We start from the raw sequence: 27499 nt of genomic DNA on the forward strand, positions 1-27499 counted from the left end.
ACTTATTTATGACATTAGCTGGATACAGCATAGTAACTCTTTGCTTTCTCTTTTGAGCTGTTGTGCCATGAGGAATTCCTTATTCTTAAAACCATTTGCGTGCCACCCCAGAGGTGGCTGCGTTTCAGTGACGGCTGACATGATATTTTTACAAATGGCATCTGAAGTTGTGGGAAACTGAATACTTGAGAAGCTGTGCAAATTCATAAGCATTGTGACTATAATTAGGACCACAAATGGGGCGTGTTTTTTCACACAATCTTAATTATGTCTCATCAGTTTCCAAAAACAAAGTGCTAGAAAAAAGTAGAGCCTTGTTTGGAAAATAACAATGTAGGTATAATAATAACCAACGATAGTTCAAATCAGCAGATGTTGCCAGCAGATGGGGGACAGATTGGAGCTAGAGACGAGTAGGAGAATTTAAGTAGGGGTGAAGAGAAGAAAGAGCTGGCACAGAGGGAAGCTTCCAGCTGTTCCCAGACTGGGCTGTACCTGGGTGCCTCAGGGCAGAGAATCCCTGCTCGTGGTCATTCCACTTCCACTCATCCTCACTCTCATTAATTGGTGTTTGCACAAGGTCAGGGATTCGTCCCCCAATGGGGATATTAAAGAATGGCTCATTGTCATAGCTGGAAGGGAATAAAAAGAGAAGACTCGGTTAAAACACAAGGTGGGTGGGAAGCAAGTGGTCATAGCATGTAGCTGCATCCAGACAGGTAAACTTTCTCTCTTCTGGTTGGGAGTGTAAATAAGAGCAAAACCTCATGCCATACAGAGAAACCACAAGATCTAGGCTTTTATTTAGGCCTCAGCAATGCTGACTTACTATTTCTATGAAATAACTGTGTATTGAGCCTTTCTTGCCTTTTTTTTTTTTTTTTTTGAGGTTATTTTTGGTTTTGTTGGTTTTTTTTTTTGTTTTTTTTTTTTTTTTTGTTTGTTTTGTTTTTGTTTTTTTTTTTGTTTTTTTTACTGAACAACCAAGTAACTCAAAGTTAGTGGTCACTTGCTGGCATCGCTAGGAACTAAGGACACCTGCAGGACCAATAAAACTGCAGCCAGTCAGCAAGCAAGCCATGGGACTCCTGTACTGAGATTAAAGCATGTTTGGGGTGCAGATGCCTGCCTTCCAGAAACAAAAAGGGAGACCTTGTATCTTTTTACCCTGGGCACAGAGGAAAGGCAAGCACTCCAGACTTTTACATTTATTTCCAAGGCAAACAGGTGTGTTTAGAAATGCTGTACAGACTACTTTGGTGCTGTGGACTTGCCTGTTACTGCAAAAGTCATCATTTCTAGTTTGCCTTGGATAACACAATGGATTTTCAAGTGTGCCAGCCACCAAATGGCATCTAGGATACATTTTACAACTTACAGCCACCTTTTCAAACTATGTGCATCCCCTGGTCCCCTCCAGCATCCTCCATTTACTGTCATCACTGCACTATTTCAGTTAAATTTCGTTTCATTTTTACAGAATCCCATCTCAAAGTGAACCCAAAAAAGGGCTTCTTTACCCATTGAAACAGTTTCCAGTATGCTGATCGCAGTCTCTGGCACAGTCACAAGGACGACAGCCATTCTCTCCAAAGCCCCAGTAGCCCATGAGACATCTATCGCAGTTGGGGCCCGCCACACCTGGCTTGCAGTAGCAGAATCCCGTCTTGGGGTGGCATCGCCAGCTTCTGCTGAAAGTTGCGTTGGCTGAACCCATTGGCTGGCAGGAGCAAGCTATGGAAATACGGGAAGAGGTGACTGAGATTATGTGCCCAGGGGTCATCAGGTTAAGAGACATTTTTGCAAGGTTGAGAGACCCCTTCCCTCTTCCTGATACTCAGCAGTTTTATATTGAAACGATGCAGGTAACCATTGCATTGTCAGCCTATGCTTGCAATATTCTTTTTCTTTATAACATGAAGCACAGCAAAACACATCCAACTAAGACCCATGTGTGTGAAAGTCAATTCTTTCCTGCTCCACAAATCTGGAACATACAGGGTTTTGAAGCAGTGGCAGGAGGCCTCCACTGTGTGTTCAATTTTCAAGCAGCTTTCAGGTGATTCACAGAGAGATGCACTATCATGGATATGGTCTCAAATGATAGCTACTGCCTGCATTCTTTCCTATGAAACAAACTAGTGTTTCTTCTGGGGCTAGTTGTGGCTTACACAGGTGGTTCAAATGACCTGAAATATTTCTTCAATTTCTGCCTCCAAGAAGTCCACGAATTTCCTTCACTGTGAGATCTAAGGGATGTCTCACCATGCAGTACTGTAGGTGTGTGGGGAAACTCATTAAATCTATTGTACAAATACATAAGCAGACTTGTTGAAAGAAAAGGTGACAGAATGGGAGAGGATCTCTAAACTCACTAAACATGCTTCATATATAGCTGAAGGGCAATACAAGAGATAAAAACCAAACATCTTCAACTCTATTGCCTGTTTGACACCAGCCTCGGCAACTCAAGACAACACAGCAGTATAGTTACAGCTCCTGTTGGCCATTCTGCCTTCAAATACAACAAATTGCCATAGTCCCATGCCACCAGTATATTCCCAAGGTGACAGCGTAAGGGAGTGAGGTGGAAAGTCATATCTATATTTATCCATATATATAGTGGTACAAAGCCAGGCTCAGTTGACTCTTCCTCATCAGGAAAGAGGCTAGTTGAAATGGTCAAGCCTTGTGCCAACAGCTCTGCATAGGTAAAATAAAAGCAATTAACATACCCATCCATTTTGATATTCAAACAAATTAGATTAAAAGGAGAACTAAGCTGAACTTATATATTAATAAAGCATTGTGCCCTGGCTTTTGCTTGTAGCAGAGACTGAGGAGTAAATGCATCACTACATCATCCATCTGGAAAAGGGGAGAAATAAAACTGTTATGGCTAAGACCTGCTTTAACAGAGATTTTCGGTTAAATGTTGGACACCCAAGGTGTTTGGATAGCTTGGATCAGGGGCCAGCCTTTTGGATGGTTATCTGAACCAAACATGATCTCCAAAGCTTTTGAAGTTTGCCCATTATTGCTACTAATCAAACTACTTTTCTTCATGAGCTCACAGATACTAGAACAAATGAATGCTCTGATTCCACACGTCATTTTCCAAGGGGAGGGGGAGTATATGACTACAAAGAGTGTTAACTGTAGCAAGTGCAGATTTACTTTCATCTGGAACCTCACATATGATGCTCAAGAAAAAATATCTTCCAAAAACAGTATGAGAAAAAGGGTGAGCAGTTTTGTTTAATAGGCATTTTTCTTATGATCTGCTTACTACATAGTTATTTTTTTCACCATGCCCTGTGTTCTTTATGCCAGTATTTTTAATAATATTATTACACTCTGCTGTAGACAGATCTCAGTCAGTTGTTTTCAAGGGACACTAGCACAATAGCCTAAGGACAGAAAATAAGCGTGCTGTCATGGGCAATGTACTCAACACAATGAGCTGGTTGGCGGATGGCAGCAGGCTCGCCTGTTTGCCACAAAGCAGTCTTGACTTTGGGAGCAAACCCAGGGATTTTGCTGTCAGTTCTGGAGAGCAGGTGTAACAACGAAGCGCTCATTAGCATTGACAGTTTCAAAGGCAAGTTCTGATTTGTCACTGCTCAACTTGAATTACTTTTGCCCAGATTTTTGCAGGGCTGACTACATCATCCTAAAAAAGAAGACATTTAGTTCCATCCACCACTGAAAAAAAAATGGATGCCATAGATTTGGGGATAAGGAGCAGAAACACTCTTTCTTTAATGCAGGTTTTCTGAGGTTGACAAGAAGTCAGAAGTTGCCAACATCTATGTTGGCTTGAATCCAGGTTTCTGATTTCATTCTAGTATCTCTGTAGATATGATCTGCCTGTGGAGTTTTCACCTGAAATTCCTCATGTTTCTGCAACTTCTGGATCTGTCTTCATTCCTATTTTACTTCCAGTTTTCATGTTTTATCTGTGAGGGTCACATAACAGATGGGTATATCCTTAGCATCATTAGCCTCCCTATTACTGAGTCTAGATTCTGATTCAAGACGAGGCCTTCTCCCAGCCTATCCCCAAGGGAAAGTATTGCAGGACAGTGAATGACAGCATTGACAGCTGATAAGGAGGTAGAAAAAAGCATGGTTTGTTGTTGTTTTGTTTGTTGTTGGGTTTTGGGTTTGGTTTTTAATTTATTTCAGGACTGCAGTTGATGAAAACTGATGTTCCCAAATGAACTGTGGGGCATATTTCCCAATTAGAAACATGGACAGCCTTCTGGTGGATCAGAGAGCAAGCCAGATCAATAAATGTACAACACTTTCAGATGAGTTATACAAGTGGCTTGCAAATGCTTTACTCAGTCTGTGTTTATTTAGCATTTCAGCTTGGGTGTGTACATGTCTGGCTTACAGAGTGTTATGGCCAATATCAGTTATGCATCTAAGGAAACTCCCCAAATAAGAGCTCACTTGCCACATGCTGAAGGGGCCGTTGTTGATGACTGGGTTTTATCTGCTTAATGGTATCATAGATTTGCAAATAAACCTCATAACTAAAAGAACAGAAAAGCAAGTTTCCAAAAACCCATCCTTTCACATTTCCCAATATTTAACAAAGAACCTTCCCCTGCTGAGTTTTGCTTCTTTCCTCTTGGCAAACCCTAGTCTTCTCTTTATCCACCTCCCTGTCTAACAAAACACGAGCCAGCATGACAATGGCCTTGTTTGTCAAAGGCATCATCAATTATGTTAGGGACGGTGTGCGGACAGTTCTGGCCCAGAGATGGCTGGTTTGTATGGGTTCTCCCCTTGACAGCAGTGTAATGAACAACACTTCACTGTGTATTAGCAGCATCCTCTTGGCTTTTACTCTCCTAAGTTTTTTTGTCACTCTACTGGATGTAACATACTGTAAAAGAGGGAGACAAGGAATAAAAAAAAACATATTCATACAACAGTCTCCACTCAAATCCTCAATAAATCTGTCTGCCCTCAGCACAGCTGTCTTCTCCATGTAATTGGACACAGATGTAAAATGCAATATGGGTTGCAACAACGTGGTACCACGTTATAGAAAAATAGCAAGAGGTCCAAGTAGATCAGTGGACTTTGAGGCATCTCCCCTTAAACTTCTGTGCAGTTACACTGCAGAAGATAGTTGTGAGCAGACCAGCTACTTGATGAAAAACAGGCAACAATGCCTTTTGAATCTGAAATATATACACGTGCATCTTTTGAGCATATGACCAAGTCAGAGCAATTTTTAAAGCATGTCAGATGTGGAGATTGACTCAGCCAATGATGCTTCTTAACTGAAGGCAATAAGATAGACAGCTGTGTGTGTGGTCAGGGCTGGTTAAGACAGACTGAACCAAGATGTGATCAGGCCTTTGTGATATCACAATTAAAAGTTTACTCCCTCTGTGCAGAAGTAAAAGGAAGAGCAGCAGAGCTTTTCAGAATGTGTGTGCATGTGCATCTGGTCACATTTTAATTTTCAACCCTTGTGCTTAGAGTAGAAAGCTTGTTTTCCTGGAGAGCCTTTCTAATTGGTCTACATGCCTGCATTTTTTTTTTAAGCTAAGCAAAGTGTGAGTACAAAAGATGGTGCCATTTCAGAAGGATCCTTTAAGCCTCCAAATAAGCCACAGGAAAGAGCCAAGGATACAGCAGCTTTTCTAGCCATTGGTTAGGAAACGATTAGGCTTATGAGTCAAAGCTCTCACACAAATCTATATTCAAACTGCTTAATCCTGTGTTGTCACCCCCAATAACAAGCAGGTGTCCCAGGCTTGGCTCTGGGACTTTTCTCATGCCTTCCTTTTTTTTTTTTTTTTTTTAATTTAATAAATCTAAACAGTGTTGAAACAAGTCTCTGTACATGACCTGGCTCTCATTCATCCCCAGCTGGAAGAAGAGAAGCAAAGGGATCAGAGGCGGGCTGTCTCTGCAGATGAAAAGGAGTAGCAGATTCACACTTACATGTCAAACTTCAACAGATTTTTATTTTTTTTTCAAGGGAATATCTTTGCGGTCTCATACTGGAGGTCAGCAAAGGGTGGTTTGGATAGTGCCAGGACATCCAATTGTTATACAACTTTTTTTTTTTTTTCCTAGCAGTGATTAAGAGACAATGCTGTTCATTATTATGACTAATGCTTAAAGACTTTCTGGGCCTGGGCAGCGTCCTGTTCACTTTCTGGGAGCCTGAGGGGGCTGCCACAGCTGAACCTAGAGTTTGCTCTGGATGGCAGAGCACTCTTCAAGCGTGCTTTCTCAAAGGGATTAGCACAGCATTTCATTCAGCTTTTTCATCAGATTTCCTTTCCCAGCTCAGTATCCACTGTACACATGGGTCAAGTTTGGATCTCCCATGGAGATTTTTCTTCTCTGATTTCAAAATGGGAAGCTGATGACCAGGTTGCTCTCACCAAAATAATCCATTCAGCCTGCTGTTTGCAGTTTATTACTGCTTTTCAGCATTTGCCCAGTGGGTGGGTTATTTAGTGTAGTTTGCCTGGTGCTGCTTGCATGGTTTTCTCAAAATGAGTTGATGAAGTCCCTTCCAACCTCAACTATTCTGTGATTCTGTGAAGTGGTACGTGCAAATCTTCACATTCTGGTCCAGCATTGGCAGCTCTTCAATTTATGATCAGCAGGCTGAGAAAAATCTACCCGATATGATTATTGCTTTTAGTACTTATTAACAAGGTAAAACAAACAACAAAAAAACAGTAACTTTTTAACAAATAACCATTTTTTAGGGTCATACAACCTGAAAAATTTACTCATACCACACCAGATTACATTTAATAGCAATGCAGATCTTGCAACATAAAGAATGGAGAAGATGGTCTGTCCTTCAATCTGCATGGAGTCTTTGAGTCTAGTATCAGCACTAGGCACAAGGAGATGATGGTGGTTCTGAAGGTGAAATCTCAAATCTCACCTTTATCAAACTGAGTCTGTTCTAACCAAAACAATTCTGCCTGTCTGCGCTATGGTTCCTAGTTTTGCTATCACTGATAATAATGTCCAAAGTATGGTAATATTCCCTGAAAATTATCTGCAGATGTACAGCATAACAAAGTGCACACTTTCTCATGTGATATGTAGGCAGTGTGTAAGTGTTTGGGGATCAGTTCTTTCATCATACAAAATGCTACCTTGTTAAGGTAATTTGTCAAAGGGCATTGTAGGAATTGTCTTCCTCACCTTAGATAAGAAAAAGCAGACTAACACCCCTCTCCCAACAAGCACACTCCTCACTACACATAAGCTTAACTTTTTAATTATATCTCGAATATCCCTTCTTTTTCCACACAACTACAAGCATCATGCACACACCAATCTGCTATAAAAATTGATGCTTTCAAGAGTGAACTGCCTGCCCTTCCCTTATACCTTAATATGGCAAGCATTCATGCACTACTTAACATGTCTGTGAAAGGTCTCGGTGACTTCAGTTATGCACACATAAAGTCAGGTTTACTTATTGGTATTAATGCTTGGTCAAACCTGTTAAATTCATCTCAACCAACAGAAACTCTGATGCAGGCTAGTGATCCAGAATACCTCTTAAGTCAGGGAAAAGAAATAGAATTGTACTTTAGAGGGCAATTCAGTTAATCTGTCACAGGTGTCTATGTTGGAACACAATAAATCATCCCCTGGACACCCTACTGCTTCTCCACTGCCTGTACAGGGAGGCTGGAAAAGACACACAACTTTCAGGTAGCTAGAGTGGAATGGCAGCAATCTAGGCTTGATTGCACAAGGCAGAGTGGAAACAATTGTATTTGGGGGACTTCTGCTGGCAGCAGCATGTTCCCAGGTGAAAAGAATGTTATTGTGCTTGATTGGCATGATAGGAATAAAGTTCTTTCAGCATGGTAAATTTCTGCTTATCCCTCTGAATAGTTTTTCTTTTGCTATGCAGAGTATTGGCAGGAGGCACTACAAGGCTTGTAACGGGACCAGACAAAAGATGCAGAGGTAGAGTCAAGGTCTGATTTCACCCAGGCAGACTGTTCTAGGGTTTCCTCACAGGTAGGCTCTATTTTCAAACATTTTTTTTTCCTTTCTGCTTCTCTCCAGTGCACCTTTATGTTACTGGTTATCTAATATTACACACAATGTTGGTTACTACACCTTCACCCGACTGCTGTATACCAGTGTTCATACACAAATACTTTCAGATACTATAAGACTGAAAACTAATCTTCTCGCATAAAGATGTATCCCCATTACAAACATTTCCCTGTAGAAAATCTGCACTGAATAAAAACAGGACTGAAGAGAAACCACTGTAGAACACTATGGCATACAGAGTAAATTAGGTAAACTCACTGTAACCCTGTCTATCAGTTTTCTTTGGAAATTATGAAATCAAAGAGAAAGAGTTGTGTGGAAGCAGTCCTTACTGGCCCTAATTGGGAAGATATTCCAGTGGAAAGTATACAGAAGACCAGAAGCATAGGATGTGCTGTTCACAGAAAGTTTAAGCAATATCACAGGCCATTAGCCCCAGGGAGAGGAGTGTTTAAGAGAAATCTTGATGAAGACCATTAAGGTGTTAGGAAAGCTTCAAAGGCATATGCTGCCAGCAGACGTGAGTATGGATGACAGAGGCCGAAGTTCTCCATGCTGGCAACCGATGTCTAAGTTGAAGGGAAGAAAGACTATCCAAAGGGAGAATCAAAATCACGTACATTGTTGAAAATAGCATCCTCCCAAATAGATGCCAGATGGAATGAGAGGTGTGAAGCTTGGCAGAATACTCAGAGAACATCTACAGTAAGGGAGATTTGGGCTTGTTCTGGCTATGTTCCAGACTGTCTGGGTGCAAACTACCTTGATCCAGAGGTTATACATGCGTGTGAGTTACTTCCTAACACATCCTGCTGAAGTGTTAATGAGGCAATTAATTTGGGCAGAGCACCCCATAATACAGCTGTAGAATTTAGAGATATGTCTGTGAGCTCTGATTCATCTGTTCCCATATGGATATACACCTCCTGTAGCCATTATCATATACATTTACGTCCACAGATGTTGCATAATCAAACGGAATTTAACAATAGCTTACACATAGGCACCCAGCCTTAAGAGAGGTGCAGGAAAAAGTTAAATAAAATGCACCCCAAGTGAGAAATAGAATCACATTATTTTAAATGCAAGCACAAGAGGAATGTCACTTTCACTAGGATGTAATGCATTGGGAGAACTATTACAGTCAGCAGAAAAAAATAATTTGTGACACCATAGGGGAATAGACACAGCAAATCAGAAAAATGGCCTTTGATCAGAAAACTGAAGTCTAGGAACAAAATACAAAGAAAGGACAGTAATACTTCCATAGTTGCTGATTGTTTCAACAGGCTTCCACCACTCATTTATCTTCACTGAACATAACAGTAATCACTTACGTTTGCAGACCTCGCTAGAAGACATGGGTTTCCCTTTATCTCGGTAATACCCTGGTTTGCACCTTTGACACCGATGTCCCTCTGTGTTATGCTTGCAGTTGTCACAGACTCCACCACTGCGTTTTCCTGATGCCAGCCAAACACTCAGATCAAAATGGCAGCTGTCAGCATGGTTGTGACAGCGACACTCTGATGGGAAACAGGGAAACATACTTCAGGCTTATCCAATAGGCACAACAAATGCTATTTAAATAGTATCATTTTCCTACTGTGAATCATAGAGGAAATATCTGAATACAACACATTTCCTCTGCTTGCAATCCTTGATTTTCATTAAAAAAAATTCAAAGTTGCAACACAGAGAACACCCAAGAAGCTTGGGTGGTTGCAAATTGTGTCATGTTCTCATAGTAACACAAACCAATCTGATGGTATTGTAAACCTTACACAAAACCCTAGAATGCTAAAATGCAGGAGGGGATATAGGCGCGGACAAAAAGATTTCTGCCTTGTGAATTCCGCTTTCCAATAGCCCAAATGCATCAGCTGCAGTAAAACAATAAGCATACTGAAATATTCCATCAACGACCAGCAACTTACCACCATTTCTGTAATGGCATCATTAATGTGAATTGATGACATCTTAGCCAGAGAACTTTGCCTGCTGTCATTGTCAGTGCTCACCCTGAAGCCCTGGATCAGTAAACCCCTTCCCACTTACTTCTGCATTCATTCGGTGCCCCTGTTTTTCCATCTCCTGGCTTCCAAGGCTGATCGTTGTATAGTGGTGCACATTTCTCACAGTGGTCCCCTGCTGTGTTGTGTCTGCACACACACTTCCCATGGACCTGTCGGGAAAGAGAACACAGTCAAACAGCTACAAGCATTAACATGGTGGAGTGCCCAACAGCCTCATGAAGATCCAGGACTTCTGCACAGCTCTTCCACAGCTGCCTGACTCCGTTAAGAAACCTCCAGTGTCAAATACAGGCTTGGTTAGCAGAGCTGAGTCATAGGAGAACAGAACACAGCCTACCAGAGGGTGTTGGTCCCTGTCTTATTAGGTACTAACAGTGATCTGGAAGATGGTAATTAAATCATCATGAATTACTAAATTATAAATTGTTAGAAAAACAAGCAAGTTATCTGGGACCTCCCAGCACAGTTAAAAATTGAGCAAAAATAATTGTGAAATTTGGAAAAATACCACTCAGCAGACCCACAGAGAAACAATCCAAACCACATGTTCCATGAGGACAGCACAGATGCTGAAATAGACCTAGGTACAACAGGCACCAATTTACCAGCCTACATATGAATATGCAAAGAACAGATGATCAGGAATGACCCAGTTAAACTTTGGGCTGTGTAAGAAAAAGCATTGTGATTCTAAGTAGATAGGAAATAGTTATTTATTGTTCAGTTGTGAGAAAACTGTACCTCCACTACAGCTTTCAGTTCTGACCATATTGTTACCAGATAATGAGAAACTAGAAGATGTTCAACAGAAACTGGTGTGGATGAAGAACAGAGTTGATCTACAGAAACTAAACATATGAACCTACCTAGGCAAGGAAATAGAAGTTCACCAAATATTTGAAGGGGAAACAGTGAAGTGATAAAAAGTCTTGACTGGAGATGGCTGAATAGCATAGTTTCCTCTGCGACTATTTTCTTGAAAAGTTATCTGAAGAAAGATCTTGCTTCTTCTATACTTACCTGCTTTCAGTGGAATACAATAATTTATTTTTACTCATGAAAATATTTTAATACATATCAGTTTTGAAATCAGGTATTCGCACTAGAAACTTGATATCAGAAACTGGGTGAGTCCAGCCTTCAAATGAACTATTGAAATTAGTTCAAATCTAATAAATGAACCTAGTTCAAATGTACTATTGAAATTAGTTTCATACACAATAATAATAACCAGGTCCACTACAGGTGCATGAGATTCTATAATTGAACTATATCCAAGAAGTGCTTTACACTTTTTTTTTTGTTAATTTATTAAGAAAAGATTGCAATATATTTGCAATGCCTCAGAGAAAGGCCCCTGAGAAATTATTTGAGGAAAGGTGGGACTGTACATCTTATTTGTTGCCCACCACAAAAGCAGTTGTCAATTAGTGGCATGTATTTCACATGGAGGGAGACATTTGTTCTAGAGTAGCAAACAAAATCTGGGACTAGACTCTCTCTCTCATGCATGATTCAGGATGCTAAGCTCTGTAACCACCATCACAGCTCTGCCCATGTTACACAAAAAGCAGAAGCCGAGATTTCATTTTGACTGTGGTGTGAATTGAATGTAATCCTTTAATCTCACCACTAATGTGAGTTATGCTTCTCCACAGTCTTTCCTGAAAGTCAGACTTCCCCTTTGCTGTTCTCCCTCAACCCCATCCCTCATAGCAGGTAGCTTGGGATCAAGACAAACATTCAAAAGAGTGAATGCTCTCCCCTGCCCCCAAAGCCATCTCCCTGCAGCAATTTGCTCTCTGCTGCCCTGGTTTTTAATCCTCCCAGACCAGATATGTCATGCAGCTAGCAAAGGGGATAGGCTGCAGCTGATGCCATTGCCCCTCTCTGGCCAGCTGGCAGATTTGCTGCTGCACAGAGCGGTTGGCTGCCTCCTCACGGAAGACTGAGCACAGACTTCAGGGTATGCATTTCTCTGTCAGGGCTCAGCACCAGTAAACCTCAGGAGGATACAGCATGTAGCACATTATGGGATGCCTCTCCAGACCTTTGTCCAAGAAAGTCATCCACGTTCAAAGTACTAAATATGACAACAAATTACAGAGAAACAATAATACCAAGAAGAAATAGTGTTTGGCTTTTCTTCATTTGAATTTGGCTCTTCAGGCTTTTTAGTTCCCCCTCTGAACACAGTGACTTAAAAGCAATGAATCCTTTTCAGAAGCCATAGAACAGAGAAAAGGACCAGAGCTGAGGAAAAAGTGAGCCTGACTCAGAACTACAGAATTATTTTTTTTTAGTGACCCCAAACTTCAGACTATCTGAACTTTTCAACTGATTCCAAAACAGACTAGAACCAAAAATTTCTTAGTTTACAGGAAATGCCTGTGTATTTCAGCACAACATTTGTAAATTGTCTTTTTTTCAAAATGATTACAGGTATACAAAATATACACTTTCTTTATACAATAAAAATCACATGAAAGGAATAGAGACTATACAGCTGGGAAATGGCAGAATTAAACTATGCAATCTTGTTTTAGCCTTGAATGACATGATCAAATATTCATTATTCCACAGAACCCTGTGCTTACAGTGCATAGCACAGATGGTATGAGTACTCATGAACAATTATTAAGAATAAACAGGAAAGTTCAATGAGGAAGGAAGAATGAAGTTGTTGTTTGAAGGTAAATAGATGTTGTCCACTGACTTGTTTTGTTGCAAGTTGTAGTTTGTGGAGACTATCTAAGGATGACATGTTGCAAGTAAGACAAAGGCATAAAGGAAGCTTCCTGCTTACAATCTCTACTATTGAACAGTTGCAAATATACTTCCAAATGCATGGAAGGATAACTGGATTCGAGCAGGGAAGAAGCACTGATAGGCATTAAGAAAACAGTAAAGGATAATTGAAGAGAAAGCAAACGTGCCTGTGTTTCTTGTGACTGGGTGGAAGATGTTTAGTCAGTGAGAATCATCTCATGCTGCATTTACATGAGAAAATAGTTAAAGAGGAGAGCGCAACATGAAGTGACAAGTACAGAAAGAGGATCAAAAGAAGAGAGCAAAGAAGCAACTCAGCAAGTGGTAATGACAGGAAGACTGGAGGAGAAATTGAGTTATGAAGAGACCTGTTACACCTGACCAAGATGTGAAATGAGGATAGAAGAGGCAGCAGTAAGTAACAGGAGAAGCAATGTGTTCTGTTAGAGAAGAAGAGATAGGAAAGGCAGCCAGGAATGGAAGTCCAGGAAGGAACAAGAATGATATATAGGAAATTGTAAGATAAAATTGGAAATGAGATATCTGCTCAGGGAAGGAAGAATGTGAGAGTCACACTCAACACCACAAGAGCAGGCTGGTCTCTGACTTGTTATTCCCTGCTGAAAAACATGAAGAGCTCTTAAGTGGGTCCAAAAAGCAGGTTGTGCTCTCTGCATAACAGAAGACCTCAGGATGCACAGGATCTCACCGGATGATCAAACCACAGTAAATAAAATAGTTAAAGAAATACAGATTTAAGGGAGAGACACATATTTTCTAGGTTCTAGAAAGCAAGGTAGAAGTAAAGGTAGATGATATGATAGATGACTATCATGGAACAGCAAGGACATTGAGGGATATGGAGCTATAGGTTGACAGTGACTATAGCAAAGACTGTGCCCTGACTTCAAGAACAGCAAGAGACAGGCCTAGAACCAAGCCTACAACATCTGACCAAAACCCACACTGGAAGCAGAAAGGGAGACAAATGACAACAAATGTAACAGCTCTAGCAGGAGGGGAAACCACCTACAGCACAAGCCCAACATCCCCCCAGGGGGCAGATACACAGGCAAGAACTCCTACAGCACTGCTTAAACAAAAAGTACAGGCCCAGGGCTGAGCTTAAATGAAGCCTCTGGGCCTATGGAGAGAGGGCATGGGTGTGAGTCCCAGGTGGGGCTGGTTACAACCATTAAAACCCTATTAAAGCCTTCAGGACACTGATAATTGTTTGATTACTACTGGATTCATGTTATTGGGAGATTTATGATATTTGGCTGTTAGAAGGCAAAAATATTTTTCCTTTCTAGGCTTGGAACTGGTGGTCCAGATAGAGGGGATTTGAAAGTAAGGTATGAGCAACACAGAGTTATTTGAGATTTGTGCAGTCACTTAAGAAGCCTAGCCATTTTTCAGCTCAAGCCTGATTAGTTTATGACAGATTTATGTGAATACATATAAATGTGTTGGTACAGCAGGAGAAAGATTAAGACCCAGGGGATTTGTGTCTCACATCTCTAATATTTCACTTTATCTAACATGAAATATGTGACACCACATCACTCAGCGCTTACTGATCCGTAGATATAAAAGAATTTAGGCCTTTCCACAATGCTTATTGCTGCGATAATTGAGTACTTCAGAAATAATAAGGAATTTATTTTCATGACATCTCCCTCCATCTGCTTCTACTCATTACTGTGATAACTCTAGTTATCTCCAATGATCGTTCCCCTTCATTGGATCATCATTGTATTAAGAGCTCAGTTGGTCTGACAAATGTGTTTGAAACTGAATGGTGCCTTCCAAAGTTACTGTGCTAAATGGATCAAAGAAATAGGTGCGCTTGCAGGCAGACCGTGTGATTATGTAAACTACCACATTTATAAAACCAGTCAGAAGTACTATGTTCATAACCTGTGATGGTTTGTATTCCTGCAGTCTAGCTTCTAGAATGTTTTCTGCCAAGGTTATTCATGTCACTAATGCATGCTATGAGCTTTGAAAGATGAAAACTGTAGCTTTCAATACTAATATTCTGTCTACGTCAAACTTCCAGTTTTTTAATCAGCTTTTGCAAAGGTTAAAAGTTTACAGGCTGATATGCTGGCAGTCTGAAGATATTATTAGTCTAGGACAGGAACCAAAATGTTATACTACACTCTCAATCACAATCATATTGGATTTAGCAGCCACTTGAAAGCAAACTCTGCTTTTGTGTCTTGGTATAGTGGCTATGTTCTCAGGCAGTGGTTTTAGGATATGAAGTCTTTGTCAGCAAGCACAATTTAAGATATTTCTGCTTTTAGTACTGCTTCTGTCTATGTTACTACCTTTTGCATCATGCCTTGAGTCATGTGTAAATTGGACAGTGAAACTTAACCATATTAAAATTTTTTATTTATTTATTTCTACTTTGGCAATAATATTCTTAATCTGGATTAATTCCATGATCTGACTCACTGTACAGTTGTGCTGTTATAACAGTCTGGTATTGCTGCCAAAGGCTGTGATTTGTACATCTACCACCTGAGCAGCTTTGAGTCATGACTTGAAGGAGGCTATAGCTTCATAGACTTTAATGCCTGAATGATCAATCTCAATCACTTAGCTCACCCTGCTACACTAAACCACGAATTTCATCTCGTAGTTTTTGCATGTAGCTCAGTAGCTTCTGGTTGGTTTATAACAAATAGTGTAGGACCACCTCTTACTTTGGTACAGTGCTTCCCAGAAATTGCACTATACTTATTCACCTTTGCCTGTACAAAATTTCACCTAAATTCTCATCTGCAGCTGAGAGAACAAGTGCATATTTGCCATCTCTGTCCCACATTTTTTTTATTTTTTAAACTCTGTTTAGCTTAGAATAACACCTCAAGCATTTTGCTTTTCTGTCTCCCTGTTCAGTTTCTTTTACCTTTTGTCCTTTCAGTAAATGTTGTGGTTGCTAGTTTTTCTCCTGGGCTATTCTCAGTCTATTTTTTTTTTTTTTTTTCTCTAATGAATGAAGGTTAAATTTGGAAGCCTTCCAGAACAGAGCAACTGTTGCTGATTCAGAGAAAATGTTTGTCTTTGGGCTCTGTATTCACTTTTGTAATGTCGCCAGAGCAATTTTGGATACAGCAGTTTGCAATGACATCAGAGGCTGGTCCCTTACCTGTTTTTAGTAAAATGACCTTTTCTGGGTTGTTTGAATGGTTAAATACAAACTAGTGTCTCCTGTTCCCCTTTGTTTGCCTCACAGTTCAAATGTACTCTGTTGTCTCTTCTAATTAAGAAGTGTATCTGTGCAGATTTATAATAAATTTTTCAATATCAGGTCCTGAGGAGAGTAGATTTGACTTCTAAGAGACCAAATTAAAAAATTACGTCAACTTTTTCAAGTTTTCAAAGACTTAAGAGAATGAGTGGCTTGGGAGTACAGTGCCTGCCATGGGTAGGTTGATAGTTCAAATTCCTGCTCTAATCAGGAATGAAAAAAGCCATTATTTTCCTATGTCACTTGCTGGTTTCTGGGGAAAGGTCTAACAAGTGTGTGTGTCTGAAAACTAGTACACATATGGGTGTTTTCAGAGGGAATTGGATTTCTGGCTTGTACTTGGTCACTTTGGTAAATTAAGTCTGAGGGAACTTGGCAGGGATAAGGAGAGCTGGGGCAGTTGTGGCAAGGCCATCTGAGACCATACGGCCTGTACAGCAGTGAGCGAAAGCTGCCACCAGTTCCAAATTGACTAACCAGGTAATGGTGACAAAAAAAAAATCAGTGGCAGTGTTTAGCTGCATATTCAGACTGGCATCGCTAAGCCCCTATCTGAACAGTAACAAAGAACAGGATAAATAGAACGGAAGAGGTACAAAATCCATGCTTCGTGTGAGGGAATATAGCAGGCCAACCTCGGCCTGTGGCAGTTTCAAGACACAACTCCATCCTCTGCCTGCATTCACCTCCATCTGTCTTTACACACATGCCTGGCTGTGCCTTAGGCCACATTTCTCTGTTTTCCTGTTGTTTTCTTCCTCAGTGCTTTTTTCTTCTTTTTTGAGCTGGTGTCCTTTTATTTTTACCTACAGTGCCAACAACTCCATTATCAGTCTATAACAAGCTGCATACAAGTAACAGCTGTCATGCTGAAATGCCACCCCTGAGTTACAACAGGTCACAATATCTGAGGGACTGTCTTATGAAAGCAGGAAGCAGAAGGTGGAGCAAGTCCTAATATTTTAATAAGTGAATACCTGAGTCACTGTCTGGACTAGATGAGTTTCTGCTGGTTAATCCATAGTGGCTCTGGGGGTGTGAGATTCAAATCCACTCCAAGTGTAGGCCTGCATACTCTTCTCTGAATTTTTACCTCAGCGAATTTGGCAACATGCGTAGCTCCCATTCAAGTGAAATTATGTTGAGTAATGGAACAGATGAAGCCAAGAGAAAAATAGTTTTCTACAGCTCCTCTGCAGATGGCTACAGTTCGGAGAGTGGGGGAGGGCAGGGTTGACATAGCACTGGACCAGCCAAATTTATAAGGAATCTGTCTGACAGAATGGAGAAAAAGGGAGAGAAAGTCCATAATTTAGCAGAAAACTTGTACGTTGCAAGAGAAGGACTCTGAAGCCCTAATAGGCATAAGACTCATCCCCAAGTCCCTTCTAGCTCAGTGGGTGAAACAAGGCAAGGAAATGGATGTAGGATTTTATAACTTTTAAGCAGAGTAATATGGATTTTTTTTTTAAAGATCCTGTGAAAATTTTCTCTATGTGTGCACCTGCCTCCAAATCACTTAACTGCAAACTCCACATACCCACAAGGTACAACTCTAGAAAAATTTGCTTAAATTACTAGGTTTCTGGGGCTGAGTGCATGGGCTGAAAAGCCTTAAAAAGCTTTGGTAAAAGACTGCAAACTTGTGTTGTGGTGAGAGGTAGGTGAGCTGAGGACAGAAACAATATAGCAGTCTGTTCATCCCAGGGGAGCTTAAAAACACAAGGTCCTAATGTATGAGGCCAAATGCAGCAGCTTCTATGACTGTCACATCACAGCAACTTCCTAGCACTGGTGGCTGTGTCAAATTTAACCTAGAGACAGAACAGTGTACATTCTGTGGAGCTTAAATGAAAGACACTCAGAAACATGCTGGACTACAGGACATTAGAGAAGTGTTGGTAGCAAAATGGTGGCTGATATCTCTGAGATAAAGCAATTTTTTCTCCCTCTCACACATACACAGACTCTTGTAGCTTTATTGTGAAAAGCAGTTCTTGAAGGAATTGTAAGGCATATTTTACCAGCCCTAAAGCATATTTACAACTGTTTGCAGTCAAATGGTTCTACTAGCAGGGTTATTGTGGTTCCTTCACAGAGATAAAATTAGCAGAGAACATCAATTCAGCAATTAAAAACACAACAACAACAAAAACATTAATGAAAGCAATTAAGCAATAAAATTAAACTACTTTTAAATAGCTCTTTCATAGACATGCTTTTAAGAAAAACACCATTTAAAGGCTAATAATGTGAGATAAGAAATTGTTTACCCCATTCCAAAAAATAAGAGACAGTTTCCTAAATGTAGTATGAGTGTTTCATGGGTGAATCTGCCCTGAGCCCTGACTCAGGAAAGCATTTAGACATTTGTTTAAACACCACTCCTGAATAGGCATGTTTTTCTGATTTGGACTTTAGCAGTAGTAAAAGATATTTCCACAACAATAATAAAATGCAGGGAAAACTTGTTGACTTTATAATTGCAGAATTCCTGCTGGCTGAACCACGATGTGGATCATACCATCAAAATTGTGGTTATTCTCTAAACCATACATAAAACCTCATGTTGATGGTCTGAATGCCAGATGCTGTGGTGGCAAACCACAGGTTTTTAGTAGTGCTTATGGAGAACCTGCATGAACATCAAGTTAAACACACCAATTATAATCAGTAGAAGCGCAGTCCACACACCTGATGTGCCACAAGTGAATTCAAGGTACAGTAAGACATCATATATTTTACACCAGAGTAGCCAAATTAATTGTCTTTCATCAGATGAAATAGCCCTTAGACTAATTTCATTTCAGAGCTCAAAAAGACGTGTTAGCCAGTGCAGATGTATGGGGCTGCAGAGCAGCACAAAACTCCTCCTGCTCTTGGCTGTAATTCAGTGGGCAGTGCTAAGTGGAAAGGTAGGGGGTGGGCAGACCTCTCCTTACCTGAACCTTACCTGAATGTCAGGTTCATAACTGGGTGAAGTAGTGCTTACACATGTCCCTGCTATTCTAGCTGAAACAGCAAAGTAGCAGGGATGCTGTCAGGGTGGGCATGACCATCTTGTTCAAGTTTGAGTCTACTGGTGAAGAGCCATCAAAACCAGAAATGTTGTATGGTATTTTCACTTGGATGTGAATTTTTAATATCTCAGAAGGAATTGCTGGTTTGGGGGTTTGCCATATCAGCGTAGGCATATGTTTCTGTAATTTATTCTGAAGCTTTTGTGATTCTTTTTAACATTCACAATGCTACTCACATGGCTGATACTCAGACTAACTTTTTTCTAAACAAAACCTGCTCTTTGAGTTGCCAGCTGCAGCATAGTGCACCTCCTGGCAGCTCTGAGTGCTGGACATCATACAGACTGGCACAGCATGGATCAGATAATGTGAAAACTTAGTTGAGGGATTATCAAGAACTGCACAAGATATTTGAAGAAGAGATAATGTTTGCAAGAGAGATGACAGCCAAGTTGCCTAGAAAATCACTGTAGAAAAACAAGTTTTACCTTATGTAACCTGCCTTATGCCAAACAAGGAATCTTACTTAGGACCAGATCCTGCTCCCTTTGAAGTAAATAGAAAACTTTCCATTTGCTTCATTGTGGAGGATCAGACCCACAGGGAGTCTAGTTTGTCTCTGTAAACAGGATGAAGAAGGAAAAGAAACATCCGAGGCAACTTGTAAGAATTTCCTGGCAGTGAAGGTACCAAAAATTAACGAGTAAAAAAACCTAATGCTTTAGTCAGTAACATTTTAATCTACATTTGCTTTCCTCTGTCCATGCTTATTTCCCATGCACCAGAAAGAGAATTGTGAAATGTTTGGCAAATGGAAAGGAATTTGGTCTAGATTCAGACAGAATTGTCCATGTGTGCTTTCTGCTTTGTAAACATTGTAAGTTCTGGAAGCCCCCCTGGATTCAGCTAAAATATGTCATCAAAGCAGATTCTAAACCTGAAAGGTTCCTAACTTTGCTGGAGCTTATTAAAGGAATCATGTACTATAAAACAACACATAACCTTGTATACTCTTCATCAGCAACATCTTGGACAGGATTACTTTCCATTCCATCCAATGGTGGAAGATGATGAGATGTGTTCAGGTGGCTAGGTCCTAGTATTTGTTTCCCCCATAAGAGCATATTCATGCCCTACACTTAAAAGCAAATTTGCAGTTTCTTCACCAAAATACAATGTCAATAGACAGTTTTGTTCACTGACAAAGGAGCTGCCTTAAAAAGTTTGAATATTACAGGCAATGAAATTAAGAAAGAAGAATTTTGTCCATAGTTATCATAAGAAGCTATTTAAGTTGGCCATGGCATCTCTGTGTCTCTTGTCTTTGGTCTGAAGAAGGGAAGTAGAAAAGAGAATATCACTGTCTCTAGCAACAAACCCCAAATTCAATATATGCTTGCCCAGGAGTTTATTGACTACTGCTTACTGTTCCCATCTTCATTCCTCAAAGCTTTTCTCCTGTCTGACATGATTCTCTCAGTAGTTAATATGGGAAATAAGATCTAGATAAATTGCACTGAGGTGGTTGCAAACTAATTAAAAAAAAAAAAAAAAAAAAAGCCATGTTGAAAGAGTAATTATTAGTAGTTTGCAGTCCAACTAAGAAGCCAAAAGACTTTTCCATGGTATCCTTTGCTCCTTATTTACTCAGTATTTTCACTAGTGACTTGTGGCCAAATAGAGTCAATATACATGACACTATCTAGGATTCCAAGGTAGGAATAATTATATGCCATTTGGAGGGCTAATATGATAATTTGCATTTGTCTTGTATCATTAGTTTCTGTGACACCGTGGCATCTGTGACATTACTTCTCATACAGCTACATTTCTTATTGGCAGCCTCTGTAGAAAAGCCAGAAGCTGAATGGGTTGTCCTGACTGAATTGACAGATCCACAAATAAACTGGTGATTGATAGATTATCTACTAGTAATAAATTGTCAAGACCCACCAGAATGGAGTTGAAAAGTGTTAGTTCAAAATTGTCAAGAAATTTGTTTTCATTTTCTCCATTATTTAGTCTCCATACAGTATAGCAGTGCAACAAGTATTAGAAATGGAACAGATTTCTTTCAAGAGTAAGAAAAGCAGACTTAGAAATTAACAATTACATCTTTTCCAAGACCTAAGTGCAGAATGATCTCAGTTTTTGGGCCTATCCCATGACAAATAATTACAGTTGTTTTCTACATGGACTTGCTTTTGTTTTTGTTAAGTACAGAAAAGACCATTGCATGAGGGCTCTGAGATATTAAGAGACATTGACTCCTATTACTTAGGCATTTCTGTGGAGGTCTGTATTTTTTTCCAGCATTTTATTTAATTACATGACAGAACGCAGGAAACTTGAAGTTGCTCTGCATTCATGCTGTTTTATCACCCACGCTAGCCACATAATAAACTCTGTGTCTTGAGACTTTCTCTGCCCATGTGCTTGTTAAATATTAGATGTGGCTAGTGGAATGAACCAGATTATTTCTGAACAGGCAGTGTTTGTTTTTAACATCCTTTTCCTCTGTTCTGTTTTAGTCCTTGTGTGAAGGAAGAACACCTTTCATCTCTCTGCTGAGAAAGGAGAACTGGAAGATGACAAAGAGTTTTGTTGCAGTGCAGTTTGGCTAATATGATATGTATTGTTGGTGTTTGCCACTCAACAACAGAAACCTTTTCCTTCTGTATGTAGGCAAGGAGGTTACCATATTGTAAGATGCAGAGTTATACACTTGCTTGAATACCGTCATTTTAGCCAGTTTTCACTGTATATATGAAAAAGAGCTAAGATTTAATGACCAGGGCATAGAAAACGGCAGCAAAATAATAAGACCATCTTTACTTCAGGCTCGTATGAACTTGTGTTAGAATTGTCAGTTCTGACCACTGAGGTTTCACGCTTCTCTGGTTAGTACAAAAAAGCAAAAACCGGGAGAGGACATGGTAGGAACCTTCCAGATCTATCAGCAGAATGAGAATTGACTGCTCTCCATGATCGTTGGAGGAAAAGGGACAAGAATGAACCACCTTATTGAGGCAGGCACCATGGAAGGGCTTTCAAACTGTTGGAATGGTAACAACTACTGAAGGGTGCTATTAAATCTCCCTAATTAGAGATTTTCAATAACTATTTCAATGGGCATTCACTGGCAAACAGCTTAGGTATGCTTGATTATACCTTAATGCAAGGACTTAAAGCAGCGCAATCACAGTCTTTTCCAGCTCTCACCTAGGATTCAAGAAGTAGTTAAAGCTCTGGGAGGCTTTTCTCACTTCCTGCTGTCTTTGAATCCCTGCTTAGGCAAAGACTTGATAATATCTGTGCCTGTGTTGAATGCTGGGATGCATCCACCCTCTGGTCTCCTGAGACATGACTCACTCATGAAGTGCATTTCATCAAAACTGCTTCACCTTCTGCCCCATGAAGTCATTGATGGCACGCAAAGATTCTATTCCCTTGTGAACGGTGTAAAAAACCTCCAGTCATAGTTTACAATGGTTATGTCAGTAACATACACAATATCTTGTTTTCCTCTTCTGATGGACAGAGTGTTTATTCTTCTACCAGCTGTATTCATTTAGCCTGTTATTCATCTATTTGGTTTCACCATGTGTGTATTTAACAGTTTGCAATGGGGAGGATGCACTCTTTAAACAGCTTTTCTCCACACAGTTATGTCCTATGTGGGTCTATATTTGTAGTTAACAGAGCCTCATGACATCACCCAGTGCTAGAGTACTGTAAATTAGATTTATACCACAGATGGTACAGATTCAGAAATGATTTTGCAAATATTGTGAAATCATGCAGTCCTAATTATTTGTACAATATCTACGTCTCAACTTAGAAGAGCTGAAAGATGATGAATATACATTCCAGAAGAAAATAAACCAAAATGTCAAGTGCCACACATCTAAATGGACAGAAGTTACCTGAGGATGTATTTCTTACATCTATTTTGTCAGAGTGCACGAGGGACTAAAAAAATAATGGGTTATTTTGGTTTTCAAAACGCATTACAGGGATAGACAGCCTACTGGAACCAGTGGAATCATTGGCTAGTTTAAAGTGGCTTGAGGTCTGTCTGTGATGTACACGTTTAGAAGTACCTGGGTATTGCGTTAGCATCATTTCCCTGTGACTGTTATTACCATTCTTCTGCATAATACTTGCAGCTAATCAAAATGCAGACATCAGTGATTACCCCTGAACAGCAACATCTGAGCATGCATATAAAATACTGAAATTACTTGGCAGTAATAGTACTATGGAAGATGATTCATATGAAGTTTGTCTCCTTTTATTTTTTATTTTAAGTTCTAACATTTTCAAATAAGTTAAAGAGTAAAAAGGGAGGGAAGAGAAAATATTTTCAGGTCCTGAACACCTCTGGCTATGCAGTGAAATTAACAAAAACATACAAGGCTGACAACTAAAAGTAAAGACTGAAACCCTAAGTATGGCAGAGCTGTTCATGTCTCACAAACTCAGAAAACCTGAAAATCAAGATCTAATAATAAAATTCTGGTAAGTCAGGGCACTCTTTGCATTAAAGAGATTGGTTCATTCTGCGCAGGTAGATTTCAATCCCTGTATTTGGACCTCTGTTCCTGTTACAAAGTTCCCTCACGGTTTATAGGTGTTTGGAGATCCAGAGGTTTTGGAAAATCTCATCTCTAGTGATGCAATTAAAGCTTGGAACTGTATAAAGGATTGTAGAAAATCTTTACCCAGGGTGTTTTAGGTTTCACTGATGTGGATTAAGAGTGCTGTCTTTTTTTTTTTAGACAGGCTTAAGGAAGATGGGACAGGACCATACACACAATCCACAGTTGGATGGAGACAAAGCACAAGCAGGTAATGATTCTAGGAAATCAGTGAATGCCTACAACTCACCACGTTCTCCATGTCTCCTGTCCGGTTGGCAAGCTCACATTCTTCTGCATGCCCATTGCAAAAGCAGCTTCCTCGGATGATCAGGTCATAAATAGCGTAGTGGGCAAACCTCTGAGGTTTCTCTACCAATCCTGAGCCGTGGCACGGACATTCCTGTCTTTTTAACAAAAGGAGGCGAAGGTTGGTGAGTTTCAGGAGATCTTGAGCCTCGGGGCTGTAGGGGTCTTCAATCTTGTTAGCCGGAGTTAAGGCACGATAAATCACCTGAAAGACAAAAATTACACACAGCACGTGACTGCATACCTGCTTTCATTCCGTCTCGAGTGTGTAACAGGAAACACTTTAGTTTACATTTCTGTCAGTGGGGTTACTGGGCCCAGTCACTTATTACAGGTTGGGAAATATATGGAAACTTGTCAAACACTGTTTACTTCCTTGTGTTTCTGAGCCAAGTGACATCAGAGTGTCACTCGGAGAAACTCAGGGTTTATTGGCATAAATACAGTATTAATGACACTGAAATTTCTTGAAGCATTTCAGGAATATGACTTTAGTATGAGTTCTAGAGCTAGGTAAACTAAGGCACAAAGTGGATCTGTGACAGAAGTGAGAACTGTGATCACACTTTTGGCATGGTCACTTGGACTATGGGCTAGAAAACACAACTTGGCTTAGGGTGAGTAAGCACTGAGAGAACCCTGTTTTCAAACAAAGCAAGCTGGTTTATTCATTGGAAGAGGAGAAATAGCTACATGGCAGTGAGCTCACAGGATAGGAGGGCTTTGTGCCTGCCTGCTGTCTGCTGCATTGTAGCTCATGTAGTACTTTGCCCCTCTGTATGTCTCAGGGTGTTTGTCTCTGTTGGTTTTGTGGGGAGAGGGTGACAATGGAGAGCTGTGCCACAGTCCGTAGCAGTGAGCTAGAGGGCTGGATGCGTTCGTTCCCGGGCTTAGATGCCCGTTATGGATACGCTAACTTCAAACCAAGAGCTATTTTCTCCTCTGGTTCAGTTTCTCCATCATAGCAGAGGGACTTGCCCTGAGGGTTCTCTGGCCCAGCTTAATAAGTGGTGACAGTCTCTGTCTGACTAACTCTGTTAGTGGAGTGAAAGCTTTGTTTCCATAGGGATTCCCTCTTTCTCTCTATTTATTTATTTTTTTCTTTCTTTCTTGGTTGGTGAACCAACCAATTTAAATACTTGCAGCACGTAAAATACTTCTGTTTCGTTTTGCTCACAGGATCCAGGAAAGAGCTTGTGATACACACCTGGAAGATAATTTTGTTGCATGTTGATGGCACATGGAGAGATAAAACCCCTTAAATTAACAGCATCGGTTTCCAGACTTCACACAGAGCTGCACCTGACAGTAGCACAGTGAAGGCAGCGGTACATTTCCCACCTGTCTGTAGCATTTTCTGTTTGGTTAGTTCTTTTTCTTTTTCTTTTTTTTTTCTTTTCTTTTCTTAATTCCCTTATCTTGTACTGTCAGCTATTTACAGAGCTACAAATAGCCCTGTTTGGTGTGATGAGAGGTGTCTTGTTTGATAGAACTATGGGCAGATTGCCCAGGCTGTGCAGTGCAGGTGCCTACATTCCTTTGACCAATGAAGCCATGACAAAATAGCCTGGGCCTTTCCACACCAATGTGTACATTCCCCCAGTCAACGGAACCATAAGCAAATGACCCATCTGTTTTTGTCCTGGTGCCTAGCATTCCCCTTATGATGGATTCAAAGGACAAAGTCCAACCTCATCTGTCCTGTTCCCCCTAATCCCGGGCGGTCTGGTCTTTTTACTGGAAGCCAGTTTTAAGAGCCTTTTCTCCCTCTTCCCAGTCCCCTCTGGAGCACACAGAGGTAAAGTGGTTTCTCAGAGTCCTGAGGACCTGGTCACATGCAGACACACACGGCTTCCTGCATGGGCTAGCCAATTCATCTAAGCCCAATGCAGTGAACTGAACAGAATTGTTCTGCAGAGCCTGCTAAGCTTAAAGATCCCAAAGCAGCGTTAAAAACTAACTACTAGGACATTAATAGCTAAAAGCCCTGGTGAAGCTGTTTTAAATTGGTGTGAAACAGAGGAGCCAAGGGGTAAAGCAATCTGTTCAGTTACCAGTTTTTATAAGCTGCATTCTCACACTTGACTTTCTTGTCTGTGGCTTCTCTAATATATATGCTTAGTAAAAAATGGTCTCTCCTTTCAGGATGGCTCAGCAGAGGATACCTAAGAGATCACTGGCTCAAGAACATAAATGTTAGAGTTTTTTGCTCCAGGACAAGACATCTGAAAACAGGTAACCAATATGTTTTTAGCTTCTGCAAGATCTGCACTGGTCCTGCCAGTGACATCCTTATACAAGCCTGAGCAAGAGGCTTAATGTATCTGGGCACCAGAGCTCCCAGTTGTAAACAGGTATGCATTTCCTCACAGGAGACAGAAAGGAAGGGTGAATGAGGTGAAGAACCAGAGCTTTTACTGGGCTCCTCTGAAAGAAATGACCAGATAATGGCCAAAGGGTTGTGTTTTTTTTTTAACTATGCTTCTCCAGCATTGTACTTGCTGGCAATAGTCTTGCTTTGTGTTATGATTAATATGAAGGAAATGTTGTATATTGTGCTAGTAGAAACTCATTTTGCATACATTTTAAGTTTAGAGAGATGTCCATGTCTTGGTATCTCCAGTTGATCATCCATCCTCACCATGTCTTAACTGGTACCCAGACAGCACTGAGTTCTTTGGGCAAAAGAACAGTTGTTGGGTGCTCTTCTTCAGCATGGTGACTTTTGCTTTCATGAAGCTGGGCTGTTTTTTGTTTCTTTGCTTTACAACTTGGAAAAAAGATTAGGTTTCCTGTGGATTTGTTGTTTTCCAGATATTTTCATTTCAGGCTTTGCATGTCTTCAGGAGAGCTGTTTTGGCATTTCCATATTTCCTTAGAACTCTGAACTTTATTTGTGAATAGACATATTAATAGCTTAGTTGTCCCACAGGGATTGCAATATCCTTTTAAGCAAAAAGAGTGCTCCATTCCAGTTGAGATACAAGAGTTTGCTTGTATGATTAATTCATGACACATTTCTGTCTGGAATAAGCTCAGTGGTAAGGCTGGATTTGTTTGTCCTCATCTCTCCCAAAGCAAGATTTGTTAAATGTTAAAGATCTGATTTGGGTGACATAACACTAGTGAAATCTTTTGGGAGTGCCATTTAGGTGTTCTTGGATTCAACAACCATTAAAGAATTTGTCTTCCCTAGCTTTATACCAGTCAAAGATATTGAGGACTTAATTAAACAAAGATTGTATCAGCAGAGTCTAAGCAGATATGTTGTGACGATGTAAATAGGTTTAGGTGAGCTGCACTTTGTGTGGAGGTAGCATAGTTTTAATCAGTATTTAGTACTACTTTAGCATGTACATCTACTGTATGTCCTGCTTACAT

The 27499-nt window shown here is 40.3% G+C and overlaps 1 protein-coding gene and 1 long non-coding RNA gene across 2 annotated transcripts in view; one reads left to right on the forward strand and one right to left on the reverse strand.

The window, feature by feature from the left end:
* LOC311441993 (netrin-4-like) overlaps nt 1-27499 on the reverse strand; it is a 53629-nt gene that overhangs the window by 8635 nt on the left and 17495 nt on the right. Inside the window, exons 3-7 of the mRNA XM_084530739.1 lie at nt 24060-24323; nt 10138-10264; nt 9417-9605; nt 1521-1734; nt 496-632 (exon numbers count right to left, since the gene is read on the reverse strand). Of these exons, the coding sequence (XP_084386865.1) occupies nt 496-632; nt 1521-1734; nt 9417-9605; nt 10138-10264; nt 24060-24323 (931 nt within the window). The remainder of the gene's footprint in view (nt 1-495; nt 633-1520; nt 1735-9416; nt 9606-10137; nt 10265-24059; nt 24324-27499) is intronic.
* Nucleotides 13745-26354, forward strand: LOC311441995. Its single transcript, XR_014696386.1, has 4 exons — nt 13745-14239; nt 23951-24020; nt 25298-25482; nt 26264-26354. It is a non-coding gene; the product is annotated as an uncharacterized lncRNA (long non-coding RNA).

The sequence above is a fragment of the Aythya ferina genome (assembly GCF_964211825.1).
Source record: "Aythya ferina genome assembly, chromosome: 10".
Lineage (NCBI taxonomy): Eukaryota > Metazoa > Chordata > Aves > Anseriformes > Anatidae > Aythya > Aythya ferina.